General features: G+C 43.5%; 2 protein-coding genes across 4 annotated transcripts in view; one reads left to right on the top strand and one right to left on the bottom strand.

The window, feature by feature from the left end:
• Positions 1-1,007: 1,007 nt before the first annotated feature.
• Positions 1,008-13,590, bottom strand: LOC147105790 (uncharacterized). 2 transcript variants are annotated; one of them, XM_086010543.1, is made up of 5 exons: positions 13,424-13,590; positions 12,294-12,455; positions 10,018-10,119; positions 4,499-4,624; positions 1,008-1,898 (listed from the first exon to the last, which is right to left on the bottom strand). In XM_086010543.1, the coding sequence occupies exons 2-5, from the start codon at positions 12,447-12,449 to the stop codon at positions 1,767-1,769; spliced, it is 516 nt and encodes a 171-aa protein (XP_085866669.1). In that variant the 5' UTR covers positions 12,450-12,455; positions 13,424-13,590; the 3' UTR covers positions 1,008-1,766. The 2 variants fall into 2 exon arrangements, with proteins under 2 accessions (XP_085866669.1, XP_085866668.1); XM_086010542.1 differs by having other exon boundaries at positions 13,301-13,586.
• A 288-nt stretch (positions 13,591-13,878) lies between these two features.
• The window catches only part of chkb (choline kinase beta), a 56,826-nt gene continuing 43,179 nt past the window's right edge, over positions 13,879-27,525 (top strand). The window contains exon 1 of one of the 2 annotated variants that reach the window (XM_086010541.1): positions 13,879-14,612. In XM_086010541.1, coding sequence (XP_085866667.1) covers positions 14,317-14,612 — 296 coding nt within the window. In that variant the 5' untranslated portion in view covers positions 13,879-14,316. The remainder of the gene's footprint in view (positions 14,613-27,525) is intronic. The other variant, XM_086010540.1, reaches the window with a different exon arrangement.

Raw genomic sequence — 27,525 nt, 5'->3', positions numbered from 1 at the left:
TAAATTCTAATCTTACTTTTCTATTCCTATTATAAATTCTTCTATCCAAATTTACAATGTAACCTGCCTTATGTAAATTTGTTACACTGTAATTACATCATCCGGCAAGTGTTGACGCTGCATCATCTCCCTGGGAGGGGTCACTACAGTGTGACAAGTTTACCTATACAGGCAGTTCCCATTATAAATGTGGACATAGGAATCCATAATGGGAAAAGTTGACTGGAAGCACATGCTGATGTAAGATTTTTTAATATATTATAGTCAGTCTCTTGTGATGTTACACATGGGGACTCAGAACCAAGTGTAGGCAGTTCTTTAATACATTACTAGTCAATATTTTGTAGTTTAGCACACAGTAAATTGTCAGGCAGCAACTTAATATATTTATAAAAACTTTTACTGCTAGCTTCAATATCCCTTGCAAGTTTTTTTTCATATTCCCGGAATTGAAACCATTCAATGAATGATAAAACAGCTTGTTGAGTGTATAGTATGGGTGCAACAGCACATATTTTTTTTAAATAAATGCATTTGCTGGAAAAACAAAGCATTTTTAAATAGGTCAAGTGTTTTATTCCAATATTTTAACAAATGTTTGCTGAGTTAATTGAGTTGTTTGAATGGGAGATAAGATAGTTAGTTGGGAAGCAAGGGTTTTCAGAGATTTTGCAAGAACATCCTGCTAGAACAGTGATGGTGATGCATTAGGGACCATAGGAGAAGACCTGCTTTCACTTCATTAACTTGGAGCCGGCAACAGTGAGGAGGACGGAGCCGCTGAGGGACATCGTGCTCCCACTAGCACTGGAAGCCATTGTATTGACTTTCTGAACCCGGCGCTGTATGAATAGCTGATGTGTCCCGACGGGGAGTAAGCATTCCATTGTAATTGTACTTGTTACATATGGCAAATAAAATTGAATTGAATTGAATTAGGTGAAAGGGCTGTGAATGGGGATAAGAGGTTGAGCTGCCAGGGCTAACAAAATGGAAGAGACGCGATGGGCCTAACAGCCTTGCATTTATTCAACCGATGATGATGTTGAAACATTTGTACTTTACAACATGGCTGATTTCAGCAGTACAGTGACAAATATAGACAAACAGCTAGTAGAAGTTATAATAAAGTGTAGCTCAAGATGGACCAGGCTTTCACCAATGCTGCTGTGAGCTAACCAGAGACAATTCTCTTACAATAAGGCTGAGATGGGGTGATCTGAATGTATGCACCGTTATTTTGTCTGTGCAATCTACCATGGGCCAGAGCCTTCCGGGTACCTCATGTGAGCAGCCATTCTTCACGTGAAAGCCTCAGTCATGAGTGCCAGCAGGATATTTGACAGTGGGAGGAATCACAAGCATGGCAGACATGCATACTTTCCAGCAGGAGTTACTGAATAGCCCCCTCCCCTCTCTCCCTAGCCCAGGATACAGAGGACAATTGTAGCTATTACTATCTCCTCAGACTAGAGAGCAGATTTGGGACTTTCTTGTCTGCAAGGTTTAGTACTACACCAGACAGGACCTCATAAATATTTATTTTATCAGTAATGTTTTAAACAACTTTGGCTACTTCAGCCACTTTGTGAATTGCCAAATTGTAGGATCAGTCCTTGAACTTGGTCTCCTTCTGTTCACAGTAGCTAGTAACTGCTCCTCACGCCTGTCCTCTATGATAATGTTCCGAGCCGATGTCCATACTCGTTGCCCATTGTCCCAGCCTCACTGGAAAGCCAGTGAATGTTGAACCAACTCTCCACATGCTACTTGTCAGCTAAAATCAAGTCCATGTAAGCCCCTGTCAGGAGGTCTGCTTTCTTAATCCCCAGCTCACCCATCAACTTCTGAGCTGTGGCCTCTCCTTCTTCCAGGCTTTGGTCTTCACTGAGAACCACCTTGGAGAAACCAAATCAACCATCAAAAACAAAATCATCACAACATTTAGCATTTTAAAAACAGGATCCAAGTTTTAACAGATCAAAGCTAGTCTCACTTAATAAAATCCCAATGGGTCAGACCCCATCCCATTCACAACATGAATACAATCCCAATGGATCAGACCCCATCCCATTCACACCATGAATACAATCCCAATGGATCAGACCCCATCCCATTCATGTTACTGAATATAATCCCAATGGATCAGACCCCATCCCATTCATGTTACTGAATATAATCCCAATGGATCAGACCCCATCCCATTCATGTTACTGAATATAATCCCAATGGATCAGACCCCATCCCATTCATGTTACTGAATACAATCCCAATGGATCAGACCCCATCCCATTCACACCATGAATACAATCCCAATGGATCAGACCCCATCCCATTCATGTTACTGAATACAATCCCAATGGATCAGACCCCATCCCATTCATGTTACTGAATATAATCCCAATGGATCAGACCCCATCCCATTCACACCATGAATACAATCCCAATGGATCAGACCCCATCCCATTCATGTTACTGAATACAATCCCAATGGATCAGACCCCATCCCATTCATGTTACTGAATACAATCCCAATGGATCAGACCCCATCCCATTCACACCATGAATACAATCCCAATGGATCAGACCCCATCCCATTCACATGAATACAATCCCAATGGATCAGACCCCATCCCATTCATGTTACTGAATACAATCCCAATGGATCAGACCCCATCCCATTCATGTTACTGAATACAATCCCAATGGATCAGACCCCATCCCATTCACACCATGAATACAATCCCAATGGATCAGACCCCATCCCATTCACATGAATACAATCCCAATGGATCAGACCCCGTCCCATTCATGTTACTGAATACAATCCCAATGGATCAGACCCCATCCCATTCACACCATGAATACAATCCCAATGGATCAGACCCCGTCCCATTCATGTTACTGAATACAATCCCAATGGATCAGACCCCATCCCATTCACACCATGAATACAATCCCAATGGATCAGACCCCGTCCCATTCATGTTACTGAATACAATCCCAATGGATCAGACCCCATCCCATTCACACCATGAATACAATCCCAATGGATCAGACCCCATCCCATTCACACCATGAATACAATCCCAATGGATCAGACCCCATCCCATTCATGTTACTGAATATAATCCCAATGGATCAGACCCCATCCCATTCATGTTACTGAATATAATCCCAATGGATCAGACCCCATCCCATTCATGTTACTGAATATAATCCCAATGGATCAGACCCCATCCCATTCACACCATGAATACAATCCCAATGGATCAGACCCCATCCCATTCATGTTACTGAATACAATCCCAATGGATCAGACCCCATCCCATTCACATGAATACAATCCCAATGGATCAGACCCCATCCCATTCACACCATGAATACAATCCCAATGGATCAGACCCCATCCCTTTCATGTTACTGAATACAATCCCAATGGATCAGACCCCATCCCATTCACACCATGAATACAATCCCAATGGATCAGACCCCATCCCATTCACACCATGAATACAATCCCAATGGATCAGACCCCATCCCATTCACACCATGAATACAATCCCAATGGATCAGACCCCATCCCATTCATGTTACTGAATACAATCCCAATGGATCAGACCCCATCCCATTCACACCATGAATACAATCCCAATGGATCAGACCCCATCCCATTCACACCATGAATACAATCCCAATGGATCAGACCCCATCCCATTCACACCATGAATACAATCCCAATTTACTACCTCCTTCCCATTCTTTTGTAGGTAATTCCCACAGACCATCCACTTGTCCATCACTTCCATTGCACACCGCTTCAAGTACTGCTTGCCTGAAAATGGCCACCAGGTAATACACTAGCCACGTGTAATCCTTTCTCATGCACTTGGCTGGTGTTTTGTCCAACTATGCGAAGATAACTCATGTACTAAAGATACAAGGTCCACACGGTGTTCCTTATAAACAACTAAACATGAACCAAACACAAGGAGGACTTCACTAGATCCTGTGCATTAGCACTAATACGTTGCTTGGAGCTTCCCAGTGGACACGTACATCACCAAATGTGGAACTCAGCCACAGACCTGCAGGTTCCAAGTTTGATTCCTGGTCTATTCGAAGTCTCGAAGAGTGCTAAGGAGGGGCGAGAATAATGAGGCAGAGTTCGAACTCCTGATCAGTGACTCCTGCTGGAAAAGGTATGTATAGACAACTGGTGAGGACTGATTGGGCTCAGCTAGGATACCCTTTCCTGCATTCCAAGTGACTACACTTCAAAAAAGTACTGCATTGGCTATAAAGCGATTTGGGACGTCCGGTGATCGTGTATATAAATGCAAGTCTTTTTTTCTTTTCTTTCAATGGTTAAATACTCTGTTGACGCTCTGTCTAGGTTCACACGAAGTAGAACAGCACCAGTCGGTCGATGGCTTCGCTGGAGTGAGGAAAAAAGGAAAGTATCATTAGCTTAAATTTACTGTATTGAGTGTCTCACCTCCAACTCCATGAAGTTCCCTAACCCTTCCACTTGATCCACATGAATCCGTGTTTGCCCAACCATATACAACCAACGCTCTTTCTTCACCACACCTTTTACTCCCAGAACGTCAGACAGCACTTTCTAAACAGAGAGAAAGAATAATTAAAATAATGCTTCTTATCCGAGCGCAGCAAGCTTGTGTGCTTCAGGACTTGCCTCTTCATTAGGACAGCAGGATCTCAAGCAATGTTCCCTCTAATTTATTTTGTACCGAGGGGGCCACAAACTCCTTTGAGCGTGACCTTTTCGTCCGTGGGCAAGTTTTACAACAATGGCAGCAACCACTTAAAAGCATATATACTGTACATGACATATTGCCACCCCACTGTCTCAAATCATGAGACAACCAGACAAGGTATAAGTATAAGTTTAACATAACTTTGCTGCTTTTGAATTCTATTCCTCTCGAAATGAACCCCAGTGTTTTATTTGCACTTTTATGGCTTTTTTAACCTGCATTGCTACTTTTAATGATTTATGAATCTATGCCCCCAGATCCCTTTGCATCTCTACCCCATTTCGACTCTTATTTTGCAAGGAGTAGGTGGCCTCCTTATTCCTCCTGCCAAAATGCACCACCTCACACTTGCCTATATTGAAATTCATTTGTCATTTACATGCATACTCTGCAAGTTTGTTTACGGCAGAATTAATTAAAAGCTTTTAGTTCGTCATGTACAAACTATTTTTAAAAAAATTACTTGTCAGAAATGACTGGGATATAAAAGAATGGCATAATAATGCATTAACACTTCAGAAACGTCACTCAGTTACACGGTTATGCATCGACAAACAATCCAAAAGCCCAAGGTGAGTTGAAAGAGGCATATCTATTTGTGTAATTTGTATTAATTTTAAAATTTTCAACGTATTAGTCTATCCCTCATGTCACTATAGCAACGGCTGCACAAGCAGCAGGAGCAGCAGCTTTCCTATGGTGCTGACGTGCTGGACGTCCACATAAGTAATTAGAATATCAATTACAATGCAACCAGACAACCAACAAATATAAAGGGCTGTAGTTCTTTAGTTCACAGTATTAAAAACAGAACAAAAACGGGTATCCGTATTTTCAACTTCAATCGCTTCCATCGTCTTCCTGAACCAGCACTTCCCCACAATGTAACATGTCAGAAATGCAGCACTTATTCACAAGTGCAGAAAAACACATACACAATTTGCATCACCGAATTAAAAACAAAAAGCAGGAAAAGCTATGATTTAGCAGAAATAACCATTCATCTTTCATCCTGTATAGGAGAATCAATCAATCAGACTGACTTGGGAATGTTTACTAATAAGTTGACATAAAGACGTTAATTTACGAATTTTGCTTCTAATGCTTTTTCTCTCAAACATTCTCCACAATATTAATCCCTGCTGTTAACACAAAACGTGTTGAATTATTTTAGGTAATTCGCAATTAAATAGTGGGAAACAAACTTCATTGTATTCTCAATTTTTAATCTCCAATTTCAAACATTTATACCAAATTGAAATTGTACATTATCTGTGTCTTTCTCAATAAACAAATTGTAGTTTCTTCTAATGTAGCTTTGTTTCCATTAACAATCCATGAAACGTTCAAGAGGAAATCTGTATTTACATTATTCCTGGGACTTAAGACTAGAACAGACAAAAAAGGTTTGTGTTTTTCCCCTCTTTTTCTGAAACATCTTAATGATATATTTTTAAAGTCAATAAAAAGTAATAGGTAACTCCTACAAATCCTCCCCTAATCCCCCCCTCTTCAACAGCATGGTTGCATGTTTGTGTAAAGCTACTCACTTCAGTCGATTGCTCAAAATCAAATATTGCGAAATTTCAATTTTAAAACATTCTAAGCATTTCAGACCCTCTTTAAAAGCATTTGGACTTCGACCTGGTTGAAACTTGTTTAGATGAGGGGAAAATTGAGTTTTGTTTGTTTCTTCCAAAATCATATTGGAAACTTAGGGAGGAAAAAAGTGTTTTTAACACTCATTTTTGTGAAAAGTTCATTAAAAATCTTTAATTTCTTTCAAGTTTTGTTGCAGCTTTGACAGAAGAAGTTGCCCCAAATTTCTCTTTACCTCTTCAACGCTGTCGTTAAACATACAACAAAAAAAGAAACTAATTCCAAACGGAGCTCAAATAAGAAAGTGAATAAAGTGGTTAAACTCCCCAATCCTAAGAAGGCGGTGAGATTATCTATCCCCAGCCTTGGCGATGAGTTTTGGAGAAGTTGTTTCCTCTTTTTCTGCTGCCGTTCCATCCGTCTCTGAAACTCTGACATACAAATGGGGGCACAATCTTAGCAAATGCCGTTCCAATTCGGATCGGCTCCGAGATCACAAACGACTCTCTGTGAGGATTCCCGTGCTATTGTGTAGTGGGCCCCTCCACCCACCCCAAGCTCACTGCGCAGCCTTTGAATTTAAGTGCACGGGACCTTACACAACCGCGCACCTTACAGGGAATAGTGCCTACAATCCTACGAGATCTCTGCGCTCCTCCAATTCAGGCTGCTTGCACATTCCCAATTTTAATCACTCCACCATTGATGGCCGTGCCTTCAGCTAGCCACACTCACTCTACCATCCAATACAAAAGGCAACCTTTGTTGTCCCCAGCGGTTTGAATTCCTCAGCAGACATATGTGCTAATTGGGTAGGCCTGTAGAAAGTGAGGTGTCTCAACATTTCTAAAAATATAAACCTGATGCTTGAATTCTGATTTTCAAACGTAAGCTCCAATTTCCCCCACTTTTTATGCTAAGGTTTTTATTAACTTTCAGCAACAAGTCTAAAACCATAAATCCACCACTGGTGCAATATTGGATTTAGTAAAAAGTAGCTAATAAAAGAAAGTTAAACTTGTGTTAACCACTCTTCTTCCTTCTGCTAAAATGCTTCCTTGCTTCACCTAATGATTGAAAGCCTGATCTTACAAACCCATCTGCAATAGGATCATTTTATTAAAAAAGCAGATTCACGTACAGCTCAAAATTCACACAAACCAGTTTCTCATTTCCTCTCCTAAAACATTTCACTGCCATCTGACAGCAACAAAAAGTACCTTCTTACTCACCTGCTGCGGGTAAAACTCGGCAACTCACTCAGCTGTCTAGGTTTAATAAGATGAGGTACACATGGTATCTACTGATCTCTCCCACCGATTTGAAAGCTTCGTCCGACCCCACAGTGGTGGCCGGCTGCACTGATCTGGCCCGCTCCGATTTGCTCGGCAGTGAGCGCAGAGTTTCTGTAACAGTGGCATCAAAGGAGGTGTACATGTTCCCTCATCACCATAGGAACCAGCTGAATTCTGCTCTACAGCTTCTGCTTGCAGCACGTGGCACTTCTCTGAGGGAGACACAACCGACATGTCACCCACTCCCTTAACATTCTCACAAACTACTCTCCGAGGAATCCCAGGCCGTTGTTTATTGGGCCCATCCCCCCGCTCCAGCTGAAGTGCATGGCCTTTGAATTCAAGTGCGCAGGAGCTTAGGGACCTTAGAGGGAATAGTGATCTCAAGTTTTCTCCTCAGCAAGCAGCTCCTGTTTGACAATGCAGGGAAACCTAGAGAAAGTATGTTGCAAAAGGAAATTAAAGCTTCAATTACACCACTGCAGACAGAACTGACACCTTCAAAGGGTGGAAAGACAGAAGGAACTATGAATCAGGAAAGGCTACTACTCTATCCAGCACTCTCAGTAACCCTGTATACATTTAGAACACAGAATTTGATCCAGGGGAGCGCACTAGTCTTGTTACCAGGCTAAATACTTGCAGAAATTTATCACCTATCTCTTTAGTCCCAGTTCGAGATTCCGGAACACAACTGCTTGTACAATTGATTAATCACGATAAGACAATTTTCTGAATATACGTATCTGGCGCGAAGCCTCGCGACAGAACACCCTGGGAAACATCACAGGTGCACTCCCGCAATTTTCTATCCACAGGTAGAAAATCACGGGGAGCATGCTCGTGGCTTCCTGAAGTGCACTCTCGGTGGGCTTCTACCCCAGACTATGTAATGATGAGTGCTGTCTCTAGTCTGTTGTACAACCTGGATGGGATCATTGACATTTTTTAAATCAACTGTACAATCATGAACAGTCTAGAAACAATGGCACTCAGGAAACCCCAGTACAATGCATTTATCATATCCCTACTGCTATTAAGCTTAGTTTCCATATAGTGAACAGGAAGTCAGGTCATATCCTGCTCTGACGTACATCACTGCTTTCCTCTGCAACCATTGGAGCCGAGCTGGAGTCTGTGTCTTTCATTTCTAAAAACAGTTTGAAAATCAGTCCAGAAAAATGGGTCACAAAACGTCCATACCATAGCAGGGGTGGACAACAGTGAGAAAGTTCAAGTAATATTAAAACGGGCACACTCTTTTGAGGTAGTTTTTGCAGCTAGGCAGAGGGAATTCTTCGCTGCAGCAAGCCCATTCTATACCTGACCTCATTTGTTTTCCCTTTCATCCAATGAATTGAGGAATAATATTGAATCTTGCTGATGATACCAAATCATCACTGTGACAAACAGTGAGGAACAATACAGGATGCCTTAGACAAGTTGGCAGACTGGGTAGATAGATGGCAGATGGAGTTCAATGCAGAAAAATATACAGTACGTAGTATCTTTTGGGGGGAAAATACCTTAAATGGTAATTTGCTTAACAAGGTGTTGGAACAAAGAGATTGAGGGGGCAGATACATAGATGTTTAAAGGTGCAAGTGTAGGTAGAAAAAGGCAAATGGGGTTTGGTGTTTTATGTATAGGGATAGCGAATATAAAAGCAAGCAAAAGCTGAATTTGTACAAGACACTGGATAGGCTTGAGTTGGATTATTGCAGGCATTCTGCACACCCCATTTTAAGGAGGAAAACAGAACATGAAAAGGTGCAATGATTCACTAGAATATCAGGATCAGAATTTATAATTAAGAAAGGCTCAAAAATTGGAGCTTTTTATTTAAATTTAGAAAGTTAAAGGGAGAATCTAATATTTTTCAAAATTAAGAAGGGTTGTATGCAATGTGGTAATGAAGCATAGAATCAGGATTATCAAAGATCAAAGGGGGAAGTTAGAAGAGACCTTCCTACAATTGGAATGCTTTACCACAAAGGGGCTAATGAAGCAGAGACTATATCACAAACAGGAATCTGGTAACTGTGAAAAGGAATATAAAAGAATCGGAGCAAAGGGCCAGGAAATGGGATTCAATTAGACAGCTCCTGTTGAAGAGCTGGGGACATACACATGCACCATTTCCTTCTATACCGGCATTTCTATGATTCATCCATCAAAAGCACAAAGATTTTCCAAACAAATAAACCCCCCACAAATACTGATCTATTTTAGTGTTGGCTTGATACAGCTCCCAGCACATGGAATCCATAATGATGACACAGGAAACAGATACCGAGATCTCAGAGAGATGGGGAGTCTTTCAAAAAGACTCCAATACCCACCGTGAGCCCATCTGGATCTGCTGTGGGGGATATTGAATAGTCAGAGAGCTTGGGTCCGTCCATATCAGCACGCTGATAGAATATGAGCTGGCCGGCTCCATTCTGGAAAAAAAAACTGCAAATAAGACGCAAGGGAGAGAACAAGAAACTGAAGAAAGAGACAAAAAAAATAAAAAGATAGACTTATAACACCGTATCACATCTCAAAAACTACACATACAATGAATTACTTTAAAGTGCAGTGACTGCTGCTGTGTTGGTCCGAACATGGACCTGAATTCCAGAAGTGAGGCGAGAGTGACTGCCCTTGACATTAAGACAGCATGCGTGTACTATGAACAGGATTCACTGCAGCAACTCGCCAAGGCTTCTTCGACAGCACTTTCCAAACCTACAACCTCCACCACCTAGAAGGACAAGGGCAGCAGGTGCATGGGAACACCATCACCACCTCCACCTCCAAGTCACATACCACCCGGACTTGGAAATATATCGCCATTCTTTCATCACTGTGTCAAAACCCTGGAACTCCCTACCTAACCACACACGGACTGCAGCAAGGCGGCTCACCACCATTTTCTCAAAGGCAACTAGGGACGGGCAATAAATACCGGCCTTGCTAGGGACACCCATATCCAGAGGATGAATATTTTTTTTAAACTACCGATAGTAGTGATGTAGTGGGAGGATGTATAAATATGGACATCACAGAAGCATGTAGTAAAAACAAGGTGGTTATAAAGGGAGATTTTAATTTTCAGACAGACTGGGAGAAGAACTGCTCAAGTTGGAAAGGCACTGAATTTCTAGAATGTACTTGGGACAGGTGTTTTTCTAAAAAAAAAGAATATGTTTTAGAATCGACAAGGGAACAGACCATACTGGACATAGTGATGAGTAACAAACCACAATTAGTTAACATTCTGACAGTAAGGGAACATCTTGCAAATAGCAACCACAGCATAATTAAGTTTGATATTAGGTTTGAGAGGGAGAGTCACAAACCAAGGTTTAAAATTTATGCATGGTAAACTTCAAAAGGATGTGAAATAAGTTCACCGTATTAAACAGAGTTAAACAGTTAATGGGTAAACCTACAGACTGTGGGAAGTATTGAAAGTATTTGGTACAATACGAAACCAGTACATATCCCTAAAACGTTAAGGTTCCACTTGTGTAGCTAGTCAACCATGGTCAACAAATGAGCTTAAAGACATTGGCCCAGAAATTCGGGTTTCCACGGGTGAGTACGCACGGGGTACTCACCCGTAGGTCCAACGGAAGTGCCGGTTTTGTGCATGCACTGCGCATGCGCGGGAAACCAGAATTTCCGTTCCCTTAAAGGAAGGGGTTCAGAGGTCGAACGCGTATGCCAGCGAGGCAGCGCGTGCGCATGGAACTTACTTTTTTTTGCAGGTTTCTCCGGGAGGGTAAGTCTCCAGGAGTTACACATGTAAAAAGCAGGCGCAAGGCCTGCTTTTAACAAGGTAAGTGGTGAATTAATTAAAATTAAAACATTTTTTCCACAGGTTTATTATTTTTAAATACTTTAAAGAAAGGTAAGTTTATTTTTAGCCCCGTTAGAAAATGTCATTCATTTTTTCAAAAATTTAAATTGTTTAAAAGTTATTTTATGTAATTTAGTTATTTTAAAAATGTGATTTAAAAATTTTTTTATTTAAAGTTTTAGTGAAGTTTTGGGGCTTATAGCATTTATATTTTTGACAGCTCTTCCTGTCAATTTTATGAATGGGCATTTCCCTGCTACCATTGGCTCTCCATGGCCCACGTGATCCCAGGGGACGCATCAAACTAACTGCGCCCCTGGCGTACGCAAGCACTGTGCGCCGGCAGTTGGAGGAGGCCCAGGATCGGAATCCCACGTGGGCCCACAGCTCAACGGCCGGCGCGCTAGGTAAGTGCAGGTCGGAGGCTTGCACCCACGGGAAGCCTCCGACCCGAATTCCTGAGGCAATATTGAGCCAAAAGAAAAGGCTTACACAAATGCAGGGAAAGCAGAAATCTAACAGACTGGAAGAGCTATAAAAAGCAACAAAAAGAGTAATGAGATGCAAAAATGGAACATGTAAAGTGATCAAACCATCCAAAGATTGTGACACCAACTGGATTGATCACATGCAGTCCTGATCAGACTCGCCAATAAAAGATTGCCCAAATCCACAGGCCACACCTGTTGGAGGGTCTGCACCAACCTCCCCTGCAGCTCCACCAATCACAATGTGGTGGCCTGGATAGCCTTTTACAATCTTACTCACCTTCAGATTGCGCAGTTTAAGGCGTCCTTTCAACACGTTAAAGAAGGTATCTTCTTGCATTATTAAAATTCCCTCCGATTGGCTTAATCTTTTAGCATTTTCTATCAGCTGATCCCAGTCACGAACTGCAGCTTTGATCTCCACGTTGCGAGGCATCGTCAACTGAAACATGAAGCACAAGCTCGAGTGTGAAACCTCCCACAAGGAAGATATTTTTAAAAAGAAATTGACAATTCTCCCTAGCTAGCAGTAAACATGTCTGGTTTTGAATCATACCATCTAGGAAGGTCCCAGGTTTAGTGCCTACTCTGTGCTGTGCTAACTGATCTCAGCCAGAGCGATAGTTAACAGGCTACAATCTCCCTCAGGGCCCCTGCTCCTCATCACTGTCCAATAACTGAGTAGGCGCACATTTGGAATGGCCACATGGATGACATACCAAAACTGCATCAAATAGTGGATAAAATGGGAACTCGAAACAGAAGGCAGAAAAAAAATGGGCACTTAGTTCATCAAGCCCAAACCTTCCACTGCCCTATCGTGGACTCTGCCCACCCATTTAACCTCCTTCCACAGCCCATGTAGAATGATACAACACAGGAGGCCATTCAGCCCATCATGCTTGTGCCAGCTCTTTGAAAGAGCTATCCAATTAGTCCCTCTCCCCTGCTTTCTCCGTAACCCTGCAATTTTTTCCTTTTCAAGTATTTATCCAATTTCCTTTGTCAGTTATTGTTGCATCTGCTTCCACCACCTTTTCAGGCAGTGCTTTCCAGATCACAACTCTATGCAAAAAGCTTTTGCCTCGAGTCGCCTTTGGTTCTTTTGCCAATCACCTTAAATCTGTGTCCTCTGATTACCGACCCCCCTGCCAGTGGAAACTTCATCTCCCTATCTACTCTATTAAAACCCCTAAATTTAGAGGGTTTACTCTCCCCTATCAATTGTGAACAACACGACAGGGGTGGCAGGCCAGGGTTTCTCGGACACGCTACTGCCAGCATTACCTGAGGAGACAGCCACAGCACGGTGCCCGCCCCTGCAGAAGGGGGACTGCTGTTTATTCCACCTCAGAGCCTTTCCTTGACGCTCTGCTGCTCCCGGTGCTAATGCGCTGTAGGCCCGCTCACCTCCAGGCCTGATTGTCAGAGACTCCACAAGTCTACACACCGCCGCCTCATCGACCTCGTTCTTCGCGCTCTTTACATTCTCACTTTCCATTTGCCGTTGCTCTTGTCAATCACTTGATTGTCGCATTAACAGGCCAATGAGAGAGCGGGGAATGTCACTCGCCCCGCCCCTTCTGCGGTTGCGCTTCGGCGGGACTGTCAATCAAATAAGAAGCCCGGCGCCTGCCTGTTGATTGGTTCAGCCGCCCATCTGAATTCGCCACGCCTCTTCAAGCATTGTCCACGCCGGTCCTGTGATCACAGGCGCTGTAGTTGATTGGCTAAATATTGGCGTCAATCAATCGGCGCGGCGGAAACTCCGCCCTAATTACCCGCAGCAACGAGTCACGTTGGGACGTGGCCGGCGTCTGATTGGTGGAGGGTAACTGTCAATTAGTTGCGTGTCTCCGCCTCTGGCAGGTTCGCCTTATTTTCCGCCGTGGAGGCGGAGCCGCGCAAGTTGTGGAAGGGCAGAAGTGGGGCGAAGATTGGCGTGGCCTAAGTTAGCTATCTCATTCATAGTCTAGTTGTTTCTGTCTGGGCACGGCATAGCGCCTGGCGCAGTGCTGAACACTCCGCCTGCTCTTGGCCTTGGGCCCTGTCCCCCTCAGCGCCCGGCTTAAAGGGGAAGGTCACAAACCCCTTAAAGGAGGTGGACCAGTGTGGCGCAAATTTTTTATCGGGTGAAATTTAATTTAATATTCTAATAGGACGTTGACTTATTGTCAGTCACAATCCTCACGGCATTTTTAAACATTGAGACCGGTTGACAATTTTATAATATAAAAAACTTTTGATCTGCATCGCCTGGTTTTTGGCCCCCCTCTCCCCCTTTTCCTGGGAATTGTGAGCAAATGGAGGCGAAAGGTTTGTGCAAAGGGGATGGCGCTTGCAACGCAGTAGCCCCAGAGCCTCACCGGCTGCGCACCATCGGGAGCAGGGACCTTTCCAGGAACCCCAGCCCCAGAGGGGAGGAGCCCGACACCAATGGGGAGGACTACGAGGATTCGGATGCCGAGCAGTATCGGGATGGCCGTAGCGAGGCGGTGCACTGGGAAACCAAGGTTCAATCCTATGCCTGGTGCAAGGAGTTCCTGGCTGGATCCTGGAAGCTGATTACAGTAGAGGAGTTCCAGATCTCCGTTATCAGGTAAGATGACGGTTTGAGTCCTTTTCCTAAACGTTGATTTTATGTAGCACCCGTTAACAGCAAACCGCATCCCAAGGCATTTCCAAAATAGGCGTGATGGTAACAGCCAGGGAGGGGCAAAGAAAGAAATTTATTCAGAATGGTGTTGCCACCTGTCAGTGGGGGGGCACTTTAAATATCAGGCACCCATTGCCCGATGAAACGTTCCCAGTGCAGTTAGAGTAAAGCTCCCTCTATACTGTCCCATCAAACACTCCCAGGGCAGATACAGCAGGGGTTAGATGCATAATAAAACTCCCTAAAGGCAGTTTAGTCTATTAGGAACTGAAGTGCCTCCTCCACTTTCAAGCAGTGTTGAGTAGTGTAGTGTTTAAGGCCCTGGAGTAGGCCAATTTCACCATTGCAAGTTGTGAAAATGTGTTAAATAAATCTGGCAGTTAAAAAAAGTTGAAATAGTGTAAATCTGAAATCAGCAGAAAATGCTAGAAGAGCTCCGTGTCAGGGTGTAACAGTGGAAGGAGGAACAATAGCCTAATGTTTCAGGTCTTATGACCTTTTGTCAGTTGGGATGTTTCAGTTGGGATCCTTGCATAACAAAAATTGGGAATATCAGTCTGGAAAATGTCAGTTGAGCCCCAACATTCACAGCCATTTGGGGAGAGATGTCCACAATCCTTTGTGTGGGGTGGGGGGGGGGTGCATCCTGATTTTACTCTTAAACAGCCTAGTGCTAATTTTAAGGTGGTTCCTCTTTGTTTTGGATTCCCCTACTGGAAGAAATGGCATCTCTGTATCTACCTTATCGAATTCCTTAATCATTTTAAACACCTTTTTGATTAGATCACCCTTCAATCTCCTATATGCAAGGGAATACAAACCAAGATTGTACAACCTGGCCTCATAATTTAACCCTTTAATCCCTGGTAGTACTCTGGTGATTCTGCACTATACTCCCTCCAATATATCTTTCCTGGGGTGCCGTGCCCACCAGTGTGCTCCAATTCTACTTATCCATTAACTTCTGTCTTTCCCTCTTTCTTACTGTGATTACAGCCCCATCGAGTGGAGACTAGAATCTGGTCTCGACATACTGGGTTGATGTCCAGCAGGGGCATTCGCATCCGATGGGTGCCAGTGGCCCTCAGTCATTGTAAAGGGTAGGTGGAGCTCTTTAGCTTTGGTTGCAGCCCAGCTAAGAGAAGCTACTCCAAAGATTAAAAACCAGTGAGGAAGGCAATGGGGGAAACCAGCTCAGCTACTCTTCCCTTGTAAGTGGCTCAAGAATCTGATGTATGCGACTTGAGTTGGGACCCGTGCAAGGGACAGAGAAACTGCAATTACTCCCAACAGCCTAGCTCCCCATCTTGCATGCAGCCAACCTTTTTTGCATAAACTTCTCAATGAGAAAATTCCCCATTTCTCTCTCCCAAGCCAATTTGTTTCTGTGCACCATTTGACAAACCACTCGCTGAAGCCCATTGTCCTGCTTGTTCTTTGTCCCAGATACTGAGGACTGGAATTCTTCCATGCCCCTGTCACCAGAGGCTGGGATTCTTCCCACCTGGTTCCAGATAATCCTGCAAACTGGTGGCCTAATAGGTAGGATGGTCATAGCTGGGCAAGCAGTAGGAATTTTCTGTCTAGTGTGGTTTTAACCAGTTCAACTCCAGCACTTGTATTCTTTGCTTCGTCCCTCCAGAAGCTGATATTTGCCCATAATATTTATTGTTGCAGGTAATACCACTATTGGATTGACTTGTACCTCCCCTACTTATTACACCTTGTGTCCCTTCCTCTTGCTCCAGTTGAGCTGTCTAGTTTATATGAAGCTGTCTCTGTAAAACCCCTCACCTTGTAGCCCATTGCTTTGTCTGTTATCAGGGTTATTTGCTAACTTTATTTTTAACTGAGGTTTGCTGTTGTCGAGTGGAGATCCCTCACTTTCTAATAAGTGGAAGTGAGGGTGGAAACTGCAAGTCTGATTTTTTTTTTTGATGCTGAAATGAAAGATCCTGCAGGAAGGGGCATTGTGCAATCACTCACACCTCTGGTCATCCCTTAGCTGGGCAGGAATGGAAGGGGGTGCAGAGCTGATTTGTTGAGACCCACAGTTGACGGTGAAAAGGTCAAATGTTTGGACTAACGCATTGAGACGTATCCCAGCCTTCAGTCCTTGAACCATTCTTTTCCTAGATTCGATAGCAGAGGAATCCAAGCTGCAATCTGCTCTGAAAAAGGAGCAGAATGCTGAAACATTCATGTTGCTTTTGGTGGGGGTGCGTATACATCAGACGAGGCCAGGATCGGGTTCAGTTGTGCTCGAGGGGGCTGTCCGCACTTTCTGTATGGGCAACAACACCGAGTACATGTAGAGCTATATCAGAGCAATGAGCCTGAGCCTTCAGGAAAGGAGGGGAGGACTGGGTGCTGTTGTGCAGTGGCTATGATCCTGGGCTAGAGGCTTAGTTCAAAGCTCACCCTGGCATGTTGCATTGAGTCTACAGCACAGAAACAGGCCATTTGGCCCAGCTGCTGCCCTGTTGGCATTTATACTCCAATTCGAGCCTCTTCTCACCCAATCAGCATACTCGTCCATTCCTTTCTTTCTCATGTGCTTATCTAGCTTCCCCTTAAATGCATCTATGCTATTTGCCTCAACTAGTGGGAGCATACTCCACATTCTCACCACTCCAGGTAAAGAAATTTCTCCTGAATTCCCTATTGGGTTTATTAGTGACTATTCTATTCATGGCCCCAGCTTTTGAATCTCCAAAAAGTGGAAACATCTTCTGTCTTCTATTGAACCCCTTCACCATTTTAAATACCTCAAAGGTCACCTTTCAGCCTATTCTCTTCTAGATTACGATGATGTGATTTTGAAATTCAACAAATCTCCTAATTTGTGGCCTGGCACCAGAACAAGTGTCTGTGAAAGCTGTTGGATTATCATTAGAAACTGATGTCCTCCATGGAAGGGAGCCTGGTCTGGCCTACACGTGACTCCAGTCCCACACTATGTGGTTGATTCTTATTGCCCTCTGATCTGACCGAACAAACTGCTTAGATGTTGAAACAATCTCTGGGCAACTAAGCAGCCATAAAGAACAAATGTGTTTACTTAAAAAAAAAAGGCTGCTTGCTTTCAGGTTTCCAGCTTCTCAAACAACACTGCTGCTGTAAGTGCCAGAAAACCCGCATCACATTACCCCTACATCACATTACCATCAGCATATGAGCAATAGCTGGCCTCCGTCCAGCCAGAGACTGCATAGAGAATGACTAGATTTAATGTGCTTGAATGTGGTAACTGCCACCTCAGGCCAGCATTTGAATAATTCAGCTTCGTTGTAGCTAGTTTTTGGGCCTAGCTCAATTTGTGCTGCAACATTCCTGATTAGAGGCCCTTGGTCTGAATGGAATAAACATTTTAAAAGCTGGAGCTTTGTCACCTTGCAGTCATGTGATGCTAAATAAACAACTACAACTTGCATTTATATAGTGCCTTTAACATAGTAAAGTGTTGTCAGACAAAATTTGACACCAAAACATTAGGACAGGAAAGCGGCAGGTTTTTAAAGGAGTGATTTTAAAGTAGAGAATACATCCAACAGCCTGATTACCAGTGCTGGACATTGGGTGCTGAGCTGGCTCCCCAGGAAAAGGATATAGATGGCTGAGGATTTGAAAGGATCTTTGCAGGCCAGATAATGAGCTGTAATTACACCTACCTCCATTTTGAGTTGCTTCCATTGGCATGGAGGATGTGCTGAGTGGTGGGATAGCGCCAGGATGAATGTGGAGCACAGAATTGGGAATGTGCACATGTTGAATTGAATAGACTTTATATCCCTAATGTTAAGACAAAGCTACATGCTGTTCTGCATAGCATCATAGAATGGTTACAGCACAGAAGGAGGCTATTTGGCCCATTGAGCCCATGCCAACTCTCTGCAAGAGCACTTCAACTAGTCCCACTCCCCCAGCCTTTTGCTGTAGCCCTACAAATTTTTTTCCTTCAGGTACTTATCCAACTCCCTTTTGAAAGGCATGATTGAATCTGCCTCCACCACCCTTTCAGGCAGTGCATTTCAGATCATAGCCACTCGCTGAGTAAAGTTTTTCCTCGTCACATTTGATCCTTCTGCCAATCACCATAAATCTGTGTCCTCTGGTTCTTGACCCTTCCACCAATGGGAACAGACTGAGATCTCCCACCTCGGGATCCTATTCTGCTGGTAATTCCAGGGATTTCTTTTTAGTGAGAACAAGTCCACTATGAAGCTGGGCGATCACAAGATGAACACCCTTCAGTCTGTTTGATCTCCATTCCAAAACACCAGCCTTGCTGTTTTCCAATTACAGCTTTAACATCCATCTAAACTGTGAATGGGATTGCAGTATCATCCCCTGCCCCAGCCACACATTAAGCATGTAAGACTGATGTAGAACTCCCTTCACTCAACTTTCAGCCTAAGATTGTATGTTCAAACCCACAACCTTCTGAACCAGATGTGAATGTGCTACTGACTGAGCCCAATTAGCACCTCCCAGGCCAAGCCTTCTAATTAAAATGATGGGACCAGTGGTAGAGCACTTTCATTACCAGTATGAATGATGGGATACTCTTGCTTCCATAGCTTGTTCTCTGCTTTCTCTTGCTCTGCAATCAGGGGAAATGCCTGCTGATATCACTGGTAGGCTCTGAAGAGCAAATTGAGAAAAGGAAAGCAGATTAACATCCCTTAACTGGGACCCCAGGGCCCTGTGACTGGTGCAGCTGGCAATGTGTATGGTGTTGAAGCTCTTTGCATAAGTGGACACCTCCAGGGGTGTGGTTTGAGACCGAGTATCTCCCACTTGGTTTGTCTAATATTGATAGCTCTATACTTGTTAGCCATTTGTGGTGACTGCTGGAAGCCCTTCCCTCTCTGGAAGGCTGCTGGTGCTGGGCTTTGCGGGGAGGGGAGAGAAAGTGTGGCTTGTTTTATCAGCCAGAAATGAGCAAACAATTTAATCTGTACTGTTATCTAGGATGTGTTTTTTCTGCACTAGATAAGCTCTTGTTGAATTACCTGCAGTATTTGTTTTCCTTAACCAAAGGAGTTAACTGTTTCCTTCAAACCTTCTGAATGTTAGAGTTCATTTGCCTTTTGATTGTACTTTGAATTGCAGAAATCTTGCGGGTTCAGAGGAAAGCCCACATGGTTTTAGTTGTTCCAGAATGGCAACAACACAGCTCCCATTGTACAGTGGAGGTTGGCCATATTGGCGGATGCCACTGAATTGCAATGCTGAAGCAACTGCAGAGGGTGTGAGCACAACAGTGACACATGAGATTCCATGCAGATATGTGGAAAGTTATACATATTGGAATAAAAATGGGGGACCTATTTAACAGTGATAAACTGGTCAAGGGACCAAAACGAGCGTTCTGCTGAAAGTCGGAGGTCATCATATGAAGCTGTGTAGTGGTCTGGTCAGGATACAACTTGACTACTTGGTCACTAAGGAAAGCTTCTGATTTGGAAGTGGTGGCAGTTCAAGGCACATCCCTAGTTGTCAGTACTCTGAGGAAAGTTTACAGAAGCTCAGGCTGTACAGCCTTGAAATGAGGCCAGGGGGAGGGGACCTTGTAGAGTTGTACAAGATACTGTCTGCCTTGGCTCAGTGGTAACCTCTGAGTCAGGAGGTCATGGGTTCAAGCCTCACCCCAGAGACTTGAGCACGTCATCCAGGGAGTGCTGCACTCGGAGGTGTCGTCTTTCAGATGAGATGTTAAACAAAGGCCCCATCTGCCTGCTCGGATTGTAAAAGATCCCATAATTGAAGAGCAGAGGAGTTCCCTGTGTCCAAGCCAGCAGTTATCCCTCAACCAGCATCATTCAAACATATTATCTGGTCATTATCTCATTACTATTTGTGGATCTTGCTGTGTGCGAACCATGATTGCACTTCAAAGTTACTTCATTGGACATCCCAAAGCATTTCACAGCCAGAGGTGGTGAAAGGCACTGTATAAATGAACATTCTTTTTTCTAAATTAGAACAAAGATTAATCCTGGTTTCTATTTCATGTTAAAGTAGGGCTAAGGACATAGGTACAAACTCTTAAATGGCATGTTCAGGACTGATGTTGGGAAGCATGTGTTCAGTGATTAATGCCTGGAATAGGCTCTGGGTAGGGGCCAACATCACTGGAATAATTCCAAGGGGCATTTAGAGATGGTGACTGAGATCTTGCATTTCAGTGAAAGAATAATGGATAGGCTGAAAGGTCTCGCTTATCTGTATAATCTGCAATGGAACATTCAGATGGAAGCTCAGTTTAATGTTTCATTGAAAGGATGCTGCTTTCAACACTGCTGCCCTAGATTGAGCTCAATGGGGCCTGAGCTGAACTTAAACCCCACATCCTACCCATTGCCCACCTCTGATACTACCAAAGCCCCCTCTATTGTCTGAAGTTTTTGTTACCTCGAGACTAGATTATTCTGATGCCCTCTGGTCTCCCAACTGCCAAATGGATGTCTCAAACACTGCCACATGTCTCTCATCCTGCACCAAGTCCCTGGTGCTCTCACATTATCAAATTTAAACTGTCATTCTTCAAATCCCAATCTCTGCCACCAGTTCCAGACTCTAATCTCCTCCTGCACCCAAGCCTAACCTCTTGTATTGTTTTCTCCTGCCACTGCACCCCCCCCACCCCTTCATTTGTAGTGGAGTTTGCAGCAACTTTGCTCCATCTCCCTGGAGCGCCCTTTCTAAAACCACTCCACTTCTTTTGCCTTTTCAAAGTGCTTAAAGCCCAACATTTGGCCTGACTTTCAATCCTCCCTCCTAATCTGTCTCTTTCCACTTGTGAAGAACCTTGGAATATTTTTTTTTAAACCTTAAACACTGTAAATGCTAGTTGTATGTTGAAGGTGGATTTATAAAGTTGTCTGTTTGCTCATCCATTAAACACAGATCTTGTGAAGAGGGTAGCAGGTGGAATGCTTCGAGATCCTTGGAAAATGCATTGTGAAGGCTGATGTCTTGCACAAATCAAACCAGTTTCACTGATTGCATAACTCTCTTATCTGGTGTCAAGTAACTGAAAGCTATACAGAGGCAGAAAGAGTTGCATCGAGTTGAAGATTTATCCAAGTTGATGGCCTATTTTTCCATGGTTTGTAAAACTGCAATGGTAAAACTTTGGTACCAAATTTATTATTTTGGAAAAGAAAATGCAATTTAACCGGGAGGGGATGGATAACTCGAAGGACAGTGATGCCAGACAGATCGATGTGATTTCCAACCTGCTGTTTTCAAGCACTCTACTAATGCCAAAAAGGGCTAACCAGTGTGATATGATGGGTCTCTTCTTCCCCCTTGTCCCCCCCAAACATCCTAGGTGGAGTATTGTAGCTTTACACAGCTCAAGACTGGATCTTGAAGGTGTTCAGTGGAAGATGGAGAGGCCATCTGTTCCAGAAGTTGATCCCAGTACCTGGGCTTCAGGTAAACCTAATGGGGAGGCTGCTGGTGGCCAATGCTTTATATTGGCGAGCTGTATAGTTTAAACTAGTTAGATGTTATCTTTGAATACTTGGGTGTGGTGAGAGGGGGCACCATCTTTAACCCTTGGGACTGCCCACTTTTTTGTTTTAATGTTTGTAGACTTGGCTAAGTGGGGTGTGTTCTACGGGGAAAGAATACAATCTATCAGACGAATGGAAACTCTACAAGAGTAGGTCGTGCAGTAGCTTTGTTGGAAGACTTTAAACATGGTGCTGGGTATCGATGCATGTCTTGCATCTGGATAACATGGAGGGGAGAATCTGATTGAAAGCTGAAGATTCTCTCCCAAGACTGCAAGTGGCAATCAATCCTGAAATGGTGTTGCAACCAGTTCATTCTGAGAGCCTCTGAGCTAACAAGTTGTGGGGAATGCTAGGGAATGACTGACTGAAGATTTGATTCCTTTTGCTGTCTAAGAATGAGCACCCTGCCACCGAGCAGTTGGGTGCAGACCCCCGCTTGTGCCTCGTCAGGTCATGAGATCTGGTTCTGTTGGTTGATACTTTGCTGCAGAAAGAAAAGGGAATTCACTTCTGGAATGGCGCTGGGGCTTAAAGGGTTAAATTGAGTTGTATAAACTTGATTTGTATTACCTTCAGTTTAGAAGATTTGAGGAATTATTTTAATCAAGGCCTTTTAAAATGTTTAAGGAATTTGATGAGGTAGATATGGAGAAACTAGTCTCCTGGGGAAATCCAGAGCAAGGGGATATCATCTCAAAATTAGAGCTAGGTCATTCAGGAGTAAAATCAGGAAGCACTTTTTCCAAACACAGGGCAGTGGAAATCTGGAACTCTCCTCCCCCAAAAAACTCTGGATGCTGGACCCATTGAAATTTTCAAGACTGAGATGGCTAGACTTTTGCTGGGTAAGGCTAGCCAGGGATATGGAGTTGAGGTACAGATCAGTCAAGATCTAATTGAATGGCAGAATTGTCTTGATGGCTGACTGGCCGACTCCTATTCCTATCCCTGGAAAGAAATTGGTATTTTGGATTTTGAACTGGATTGCTCTGAGAGCTGGTGCAGACACGATGGGCCGAATGGCCCCCTTCTGTGCTGTACGGCTCTATGATTTAGCTGCAGGTTTTCTGTTATTGACCGTCTGGTCAGTTATGAACTTGTCAAGGAGTTCCATAGTTTTGGAAGGAATGAGTCAGATTAGGAGATGGTGATATCTGGTTTCAATGCAGGATCCAGGGTGGAGGAGGGGGAGATTGGAAGTTTAGGGGGAACATTCTGAGGAGAACTGACAATAGATGCAAGAAGGAAATTGGAAGGAGGAAGGGTTGGAGGTGATACTTGGGCATCAGTGATATTAGGAGGGATGAAAATGGACAGAAATGCAATTTGTGGGTGAATACCATGAATAAATGAGGCAGCTGTAGCAGGTTATTGGTAACAATTGTCGAGTCAGTGTTATGATCCATCAATGACCTGAACTGACAAGTGGCTGCTGACTCAATGTTAACTTAAACTTTATCCATTAAATCTTTGGTATCTATCAAGACTTTGAATTATCTGACACGTCCTTGTATATGAGGAATCGATTCTGGAAAATGAGTCAACTGCACTTGTGTCCCACAACAGTGATTTGGCTGTTGACCTGAGTGAATAGTGACCTCAACTACATAACCATTGGTGCTGTGAAAGTGTGCTCAACCGTGTAACCATTGGCAGAGCTGATGAAACAGTCCATTTCAAGAGAAAGGCAGTTCAAAATTCAAGATATATTGCAGTACAATCAGTAGTTCTGTGACTGGGTTAAAGTCTGTCCAACTGTACATGAATCACTTATCGCATGTTTGGAACTGTGGAACGATCAGAGGCAGAGTTAATTGGTGATTCAGCCTATGACTCAACTTTGCTGCCACCACAGATAATCATCTCTCTACACCCTGGCTCACCAGAACAGAAGGGAAGAAACTGGCCGCATCACCATGCACCGGGCAAGGGTTACCAGGTTTAAACGGAGCGCTTTACATTTTTTATTTACTTGCAGTACAACAGATTTCTTAATCCCTTGAGGGCAGATGGTTACCACCTGCCTGTAGTGAGTTACAGGCTGGAGTCAATCGAGCGATTTGGGGGTTACCTGAGCCCTGAAATTAAATGTGGCCGTGGCCAGTGCCCCAACTGGAGTTTATAATTAAAAAAAAAATCTAGTGGAAACTGGTTATAGTGACTCTGAAGCTGGCTGCTGAGCAGGACTGAGTACAGATAGTCCTTTTTACATTGAATGTAACCTGTAGGCATTGTTTCAGCATTCATTCAGTGGCTTTGAGGTGTTTTGGCTATGTATGGTATTTTGAGCAGTGCAGCAGCTGTTTAAATCCCCCACTGGGCTATTTAAATGCTCATCCTGCTAGAAAAGAAATGAACAAAGGATTCCCAGCATTAACTGGTCAGTGGAGCCACTGGGCGTTCTGCAGGTTTGATCTAACTGGGTGTTGCAAATAGGGTTGGACCCTTGCATCCATAGAATGGTTGTGGGCCGATTGCACTGTACATTATTACGGTGGAGCTCCTCATAGGTTTGTCAGCAGTAGTTGTTCCAAACACTACCCAGCCTCCACTGTTTACTGCAGGCATGCAATGGTGGTTGGAATTTAACAAAAACAACTCCCATTGCCTCTATCTGTGCTATCAATGAGGCTTCATACAGTGGAATATGGTGTGAAATTTTAATCCATTTAAACTGTAAAGCACCAGTGGTATAGTCCTACGTTCTGCCTTTCCAAACTCGGGCTGTGTCCAGGGAGGGGGTACAGTGACGGCACTGATGGTTACAGGCCTGATGGGAAGGGGGACTTATGGGTGAAATGAAGGATCTTGCACAACACTGGCACAATGTTAATGCATATTTGCAAGCTTTTTTTTTAGTGTACTGGTGCCGTGGTATTTGTTATTTCCCCACCCCCTTGCAGTCTTTCTCCTGATGGCCTGGACTCCTTGCTGCGGCACAATTCAACAGGTACTGGCTGCCCTTCCCCACTCCTACCATGTAGCATTCTTCCAGTGTGAGCCTGAGCAGCAAAGGCCAATTGTGTTCTACTGCCACCTCCGGTGGAACCAACCATCTTGGCACAGACCAGAGATGGAGCTTGGAACCTCCTGCTCAGCAACACTGCCCGCAGGGTGATTATCCACTGCCATCGTGGAACAAGTGACTGTTTTAAAATGCTAAATTCTCATTTAAACTTTATTTTAGAATGCAAGCTGGCTGATTCCAATAGCCCTTTAGTACTCTGTAAAATCACCTGAGGGCTGTAATAGTGTGGTGGTTGTTACTGGACTAATAATCCAGAGAACAGGAGTTCAAATCCCACCATGGCTGTTTCTCAAATTTAATTCTGTTACACAATCTGGAAATAAAAAGCTGGTCTCAGTAAATGATCGTTAAGGTGTTGAATTGTCAAAAAAACAACTACTGGTTCACTAATGTCCTTTTTTAGGGAAGGAAACCTGTTGTCCTTACCTGGTCTGGCCTATATGTGACTCCAGTCCCACACCAGCGTGGTTGATTCAAGTGCCCTGTGAAATGGCTGAGCAAGCCTCTCCATTGTAATAAACTACAACACTGCAGCCATTGAAGAAGGTGGTGGCTCACCTGCATCTTGTTGGCACCTAGGGATAGTCAATAAATGCCAGTCTTGCCAGTGGCACCCACATGAGAATGAATAATAAATGTGGCTTCTTTGTTTGTTTTGGTGTCCCAGTTTCTGTACCTGTATTGAATGGCCCTACACCCATACAAATATGTTTAATAAACTCACTGGAGATCAAGTTGTCTGAGTACCAGGTTGCAAACCTACCCAAACGTGTTCTTCTGCTCCTGAGTTGCAGAAGGGTTTATTGCAATATTGATGATTGGTGTAAGTCAGTGCTTTAAATGTGTGATGCACATTGTGTATGACAGTTAAATACATTGCCTCTGGCTACTCACACCACCTGTCACTGTACTTCACCCTAAATACAACCCAAAATAGCCTCTACAGTGCACTACTGGTGTCCCTTCAATAAGGTGGCCAGGTTCAAAAAACGTGGAAGAGGCAGCTGACTGTGTTGTATCTACTCTAAGTAGTTGCCATGTGTGCCAAACTCTCCCAACCTCCACACACATCAGCACTTTCCAGCAAGCTTCACTGGTTACAGTGACAATGTGAAAAGGGAGATTAGAAGAACTTAAAAGGATATTTTAATAAAGGTTAGCAGATAGAAAGAACTTGCATTTATATAGTGCCTTGCACGACATTGGACATTCTGATGCATTTACTAGCCCATGAGTTTTTAAAAGTCATTGTTGTAGTGTAAAATACAAGAAGACATTAATAAACTTGCAAAATGGGTTTGTAATGGGCAAATGAACATCAATATAGATCAGTGTGAGGCTGTACATTTTGGTAGGAAGAATGAGGCCACATACTCCTTGGAAAATATGTCTAAATGGAGTAGAGGAGCAGAGAGCACGGGGGTACAGATACACAAATCACTAAATGTAGCAACGCCCATAAGGCTGTTTTATAAAAAAAAAAAAAAACAAGCAAAGCACTGGGGTTCATTTCAAGAGTAATAGAATTGAAAATCAGAAGTTGTTAAACTTGTGTAGAACCTTGGTTAGAGCAGACTTGGAGTACTGTGAATGGTTGTGGTCTACATATTATAAACCACAAGGAGTAGGTGAGGTAAATAGCATAGATGCATTTAAGGAGAAGCTAGATAAACATGAGGGAGTAAGGAATGGAAGGATCTATTGATGAGGTTAGATGACGTGTGAGAGACAGCTCGTGTGGAACATAAACCTGTTGAACTGGATGACCTGTTTCTGTGTTGTAAATACTATGTAACATGGCTTTATATAGCTAGTGTGGAATGTCGATTCATCCGGATGACATCTGGGATGGGAAACTAGTTATGAGGAGAGGCTTGTGCTTTAGGGACTATCTACTGGAGCAGAAAAGGCCAAGAGATTTAATTGAGGATTTAAAAAATAATGAAGGGTTTTGATGATGTGAGGAGGGAAAGACTATTTCTTCTGGTTGGGGAGTCAGTGATGAAGGGATAAATATTTGAACCAGAAGATAAAGCGCTAAGGGGAAAGTGGGGCAGTGGAATTAATTTTGGATTGCTCAAGCAAAGAGCCAGCACTGACTTGAATAATCTTTTGTGCTATAAACTTCTACAGTTGTCATTTTCAAAAGTTTTTGGAAGTTGAGTAGAGTTCAATCGGGGTGTTTTCCTCTACATGTTCGAGACAGGACAAGTTAAGGAAATCTCTCATCTTGGCAGTGTTCCTAGTACAGTATTGCATTCACTTAGAGTAAGAATGGGACTTAAACGTGAGAAACCCA

Source organism: Somniosus microcephalus, chromosome 17, assembly GCF_052327205.1.
Source record: "Somniosus microcephalus isolate GS21.2 chromosome 17, FLI_Smic_1.0, whole genome shotgun sequence".
Classification (NCBI taxonomy): domain Eukaryota; kingdom Metazoa; phylum Chordata; class Chondrichthyes; order Squaliformes; family Somniosidae; genus Somniosus; species Somniosus microcephalus.
The sequence above is the reverse complement of the archived record's forward strand: the minus strand, read 5'-3'. Positions and strand labels throughout refer to the sequence as shown.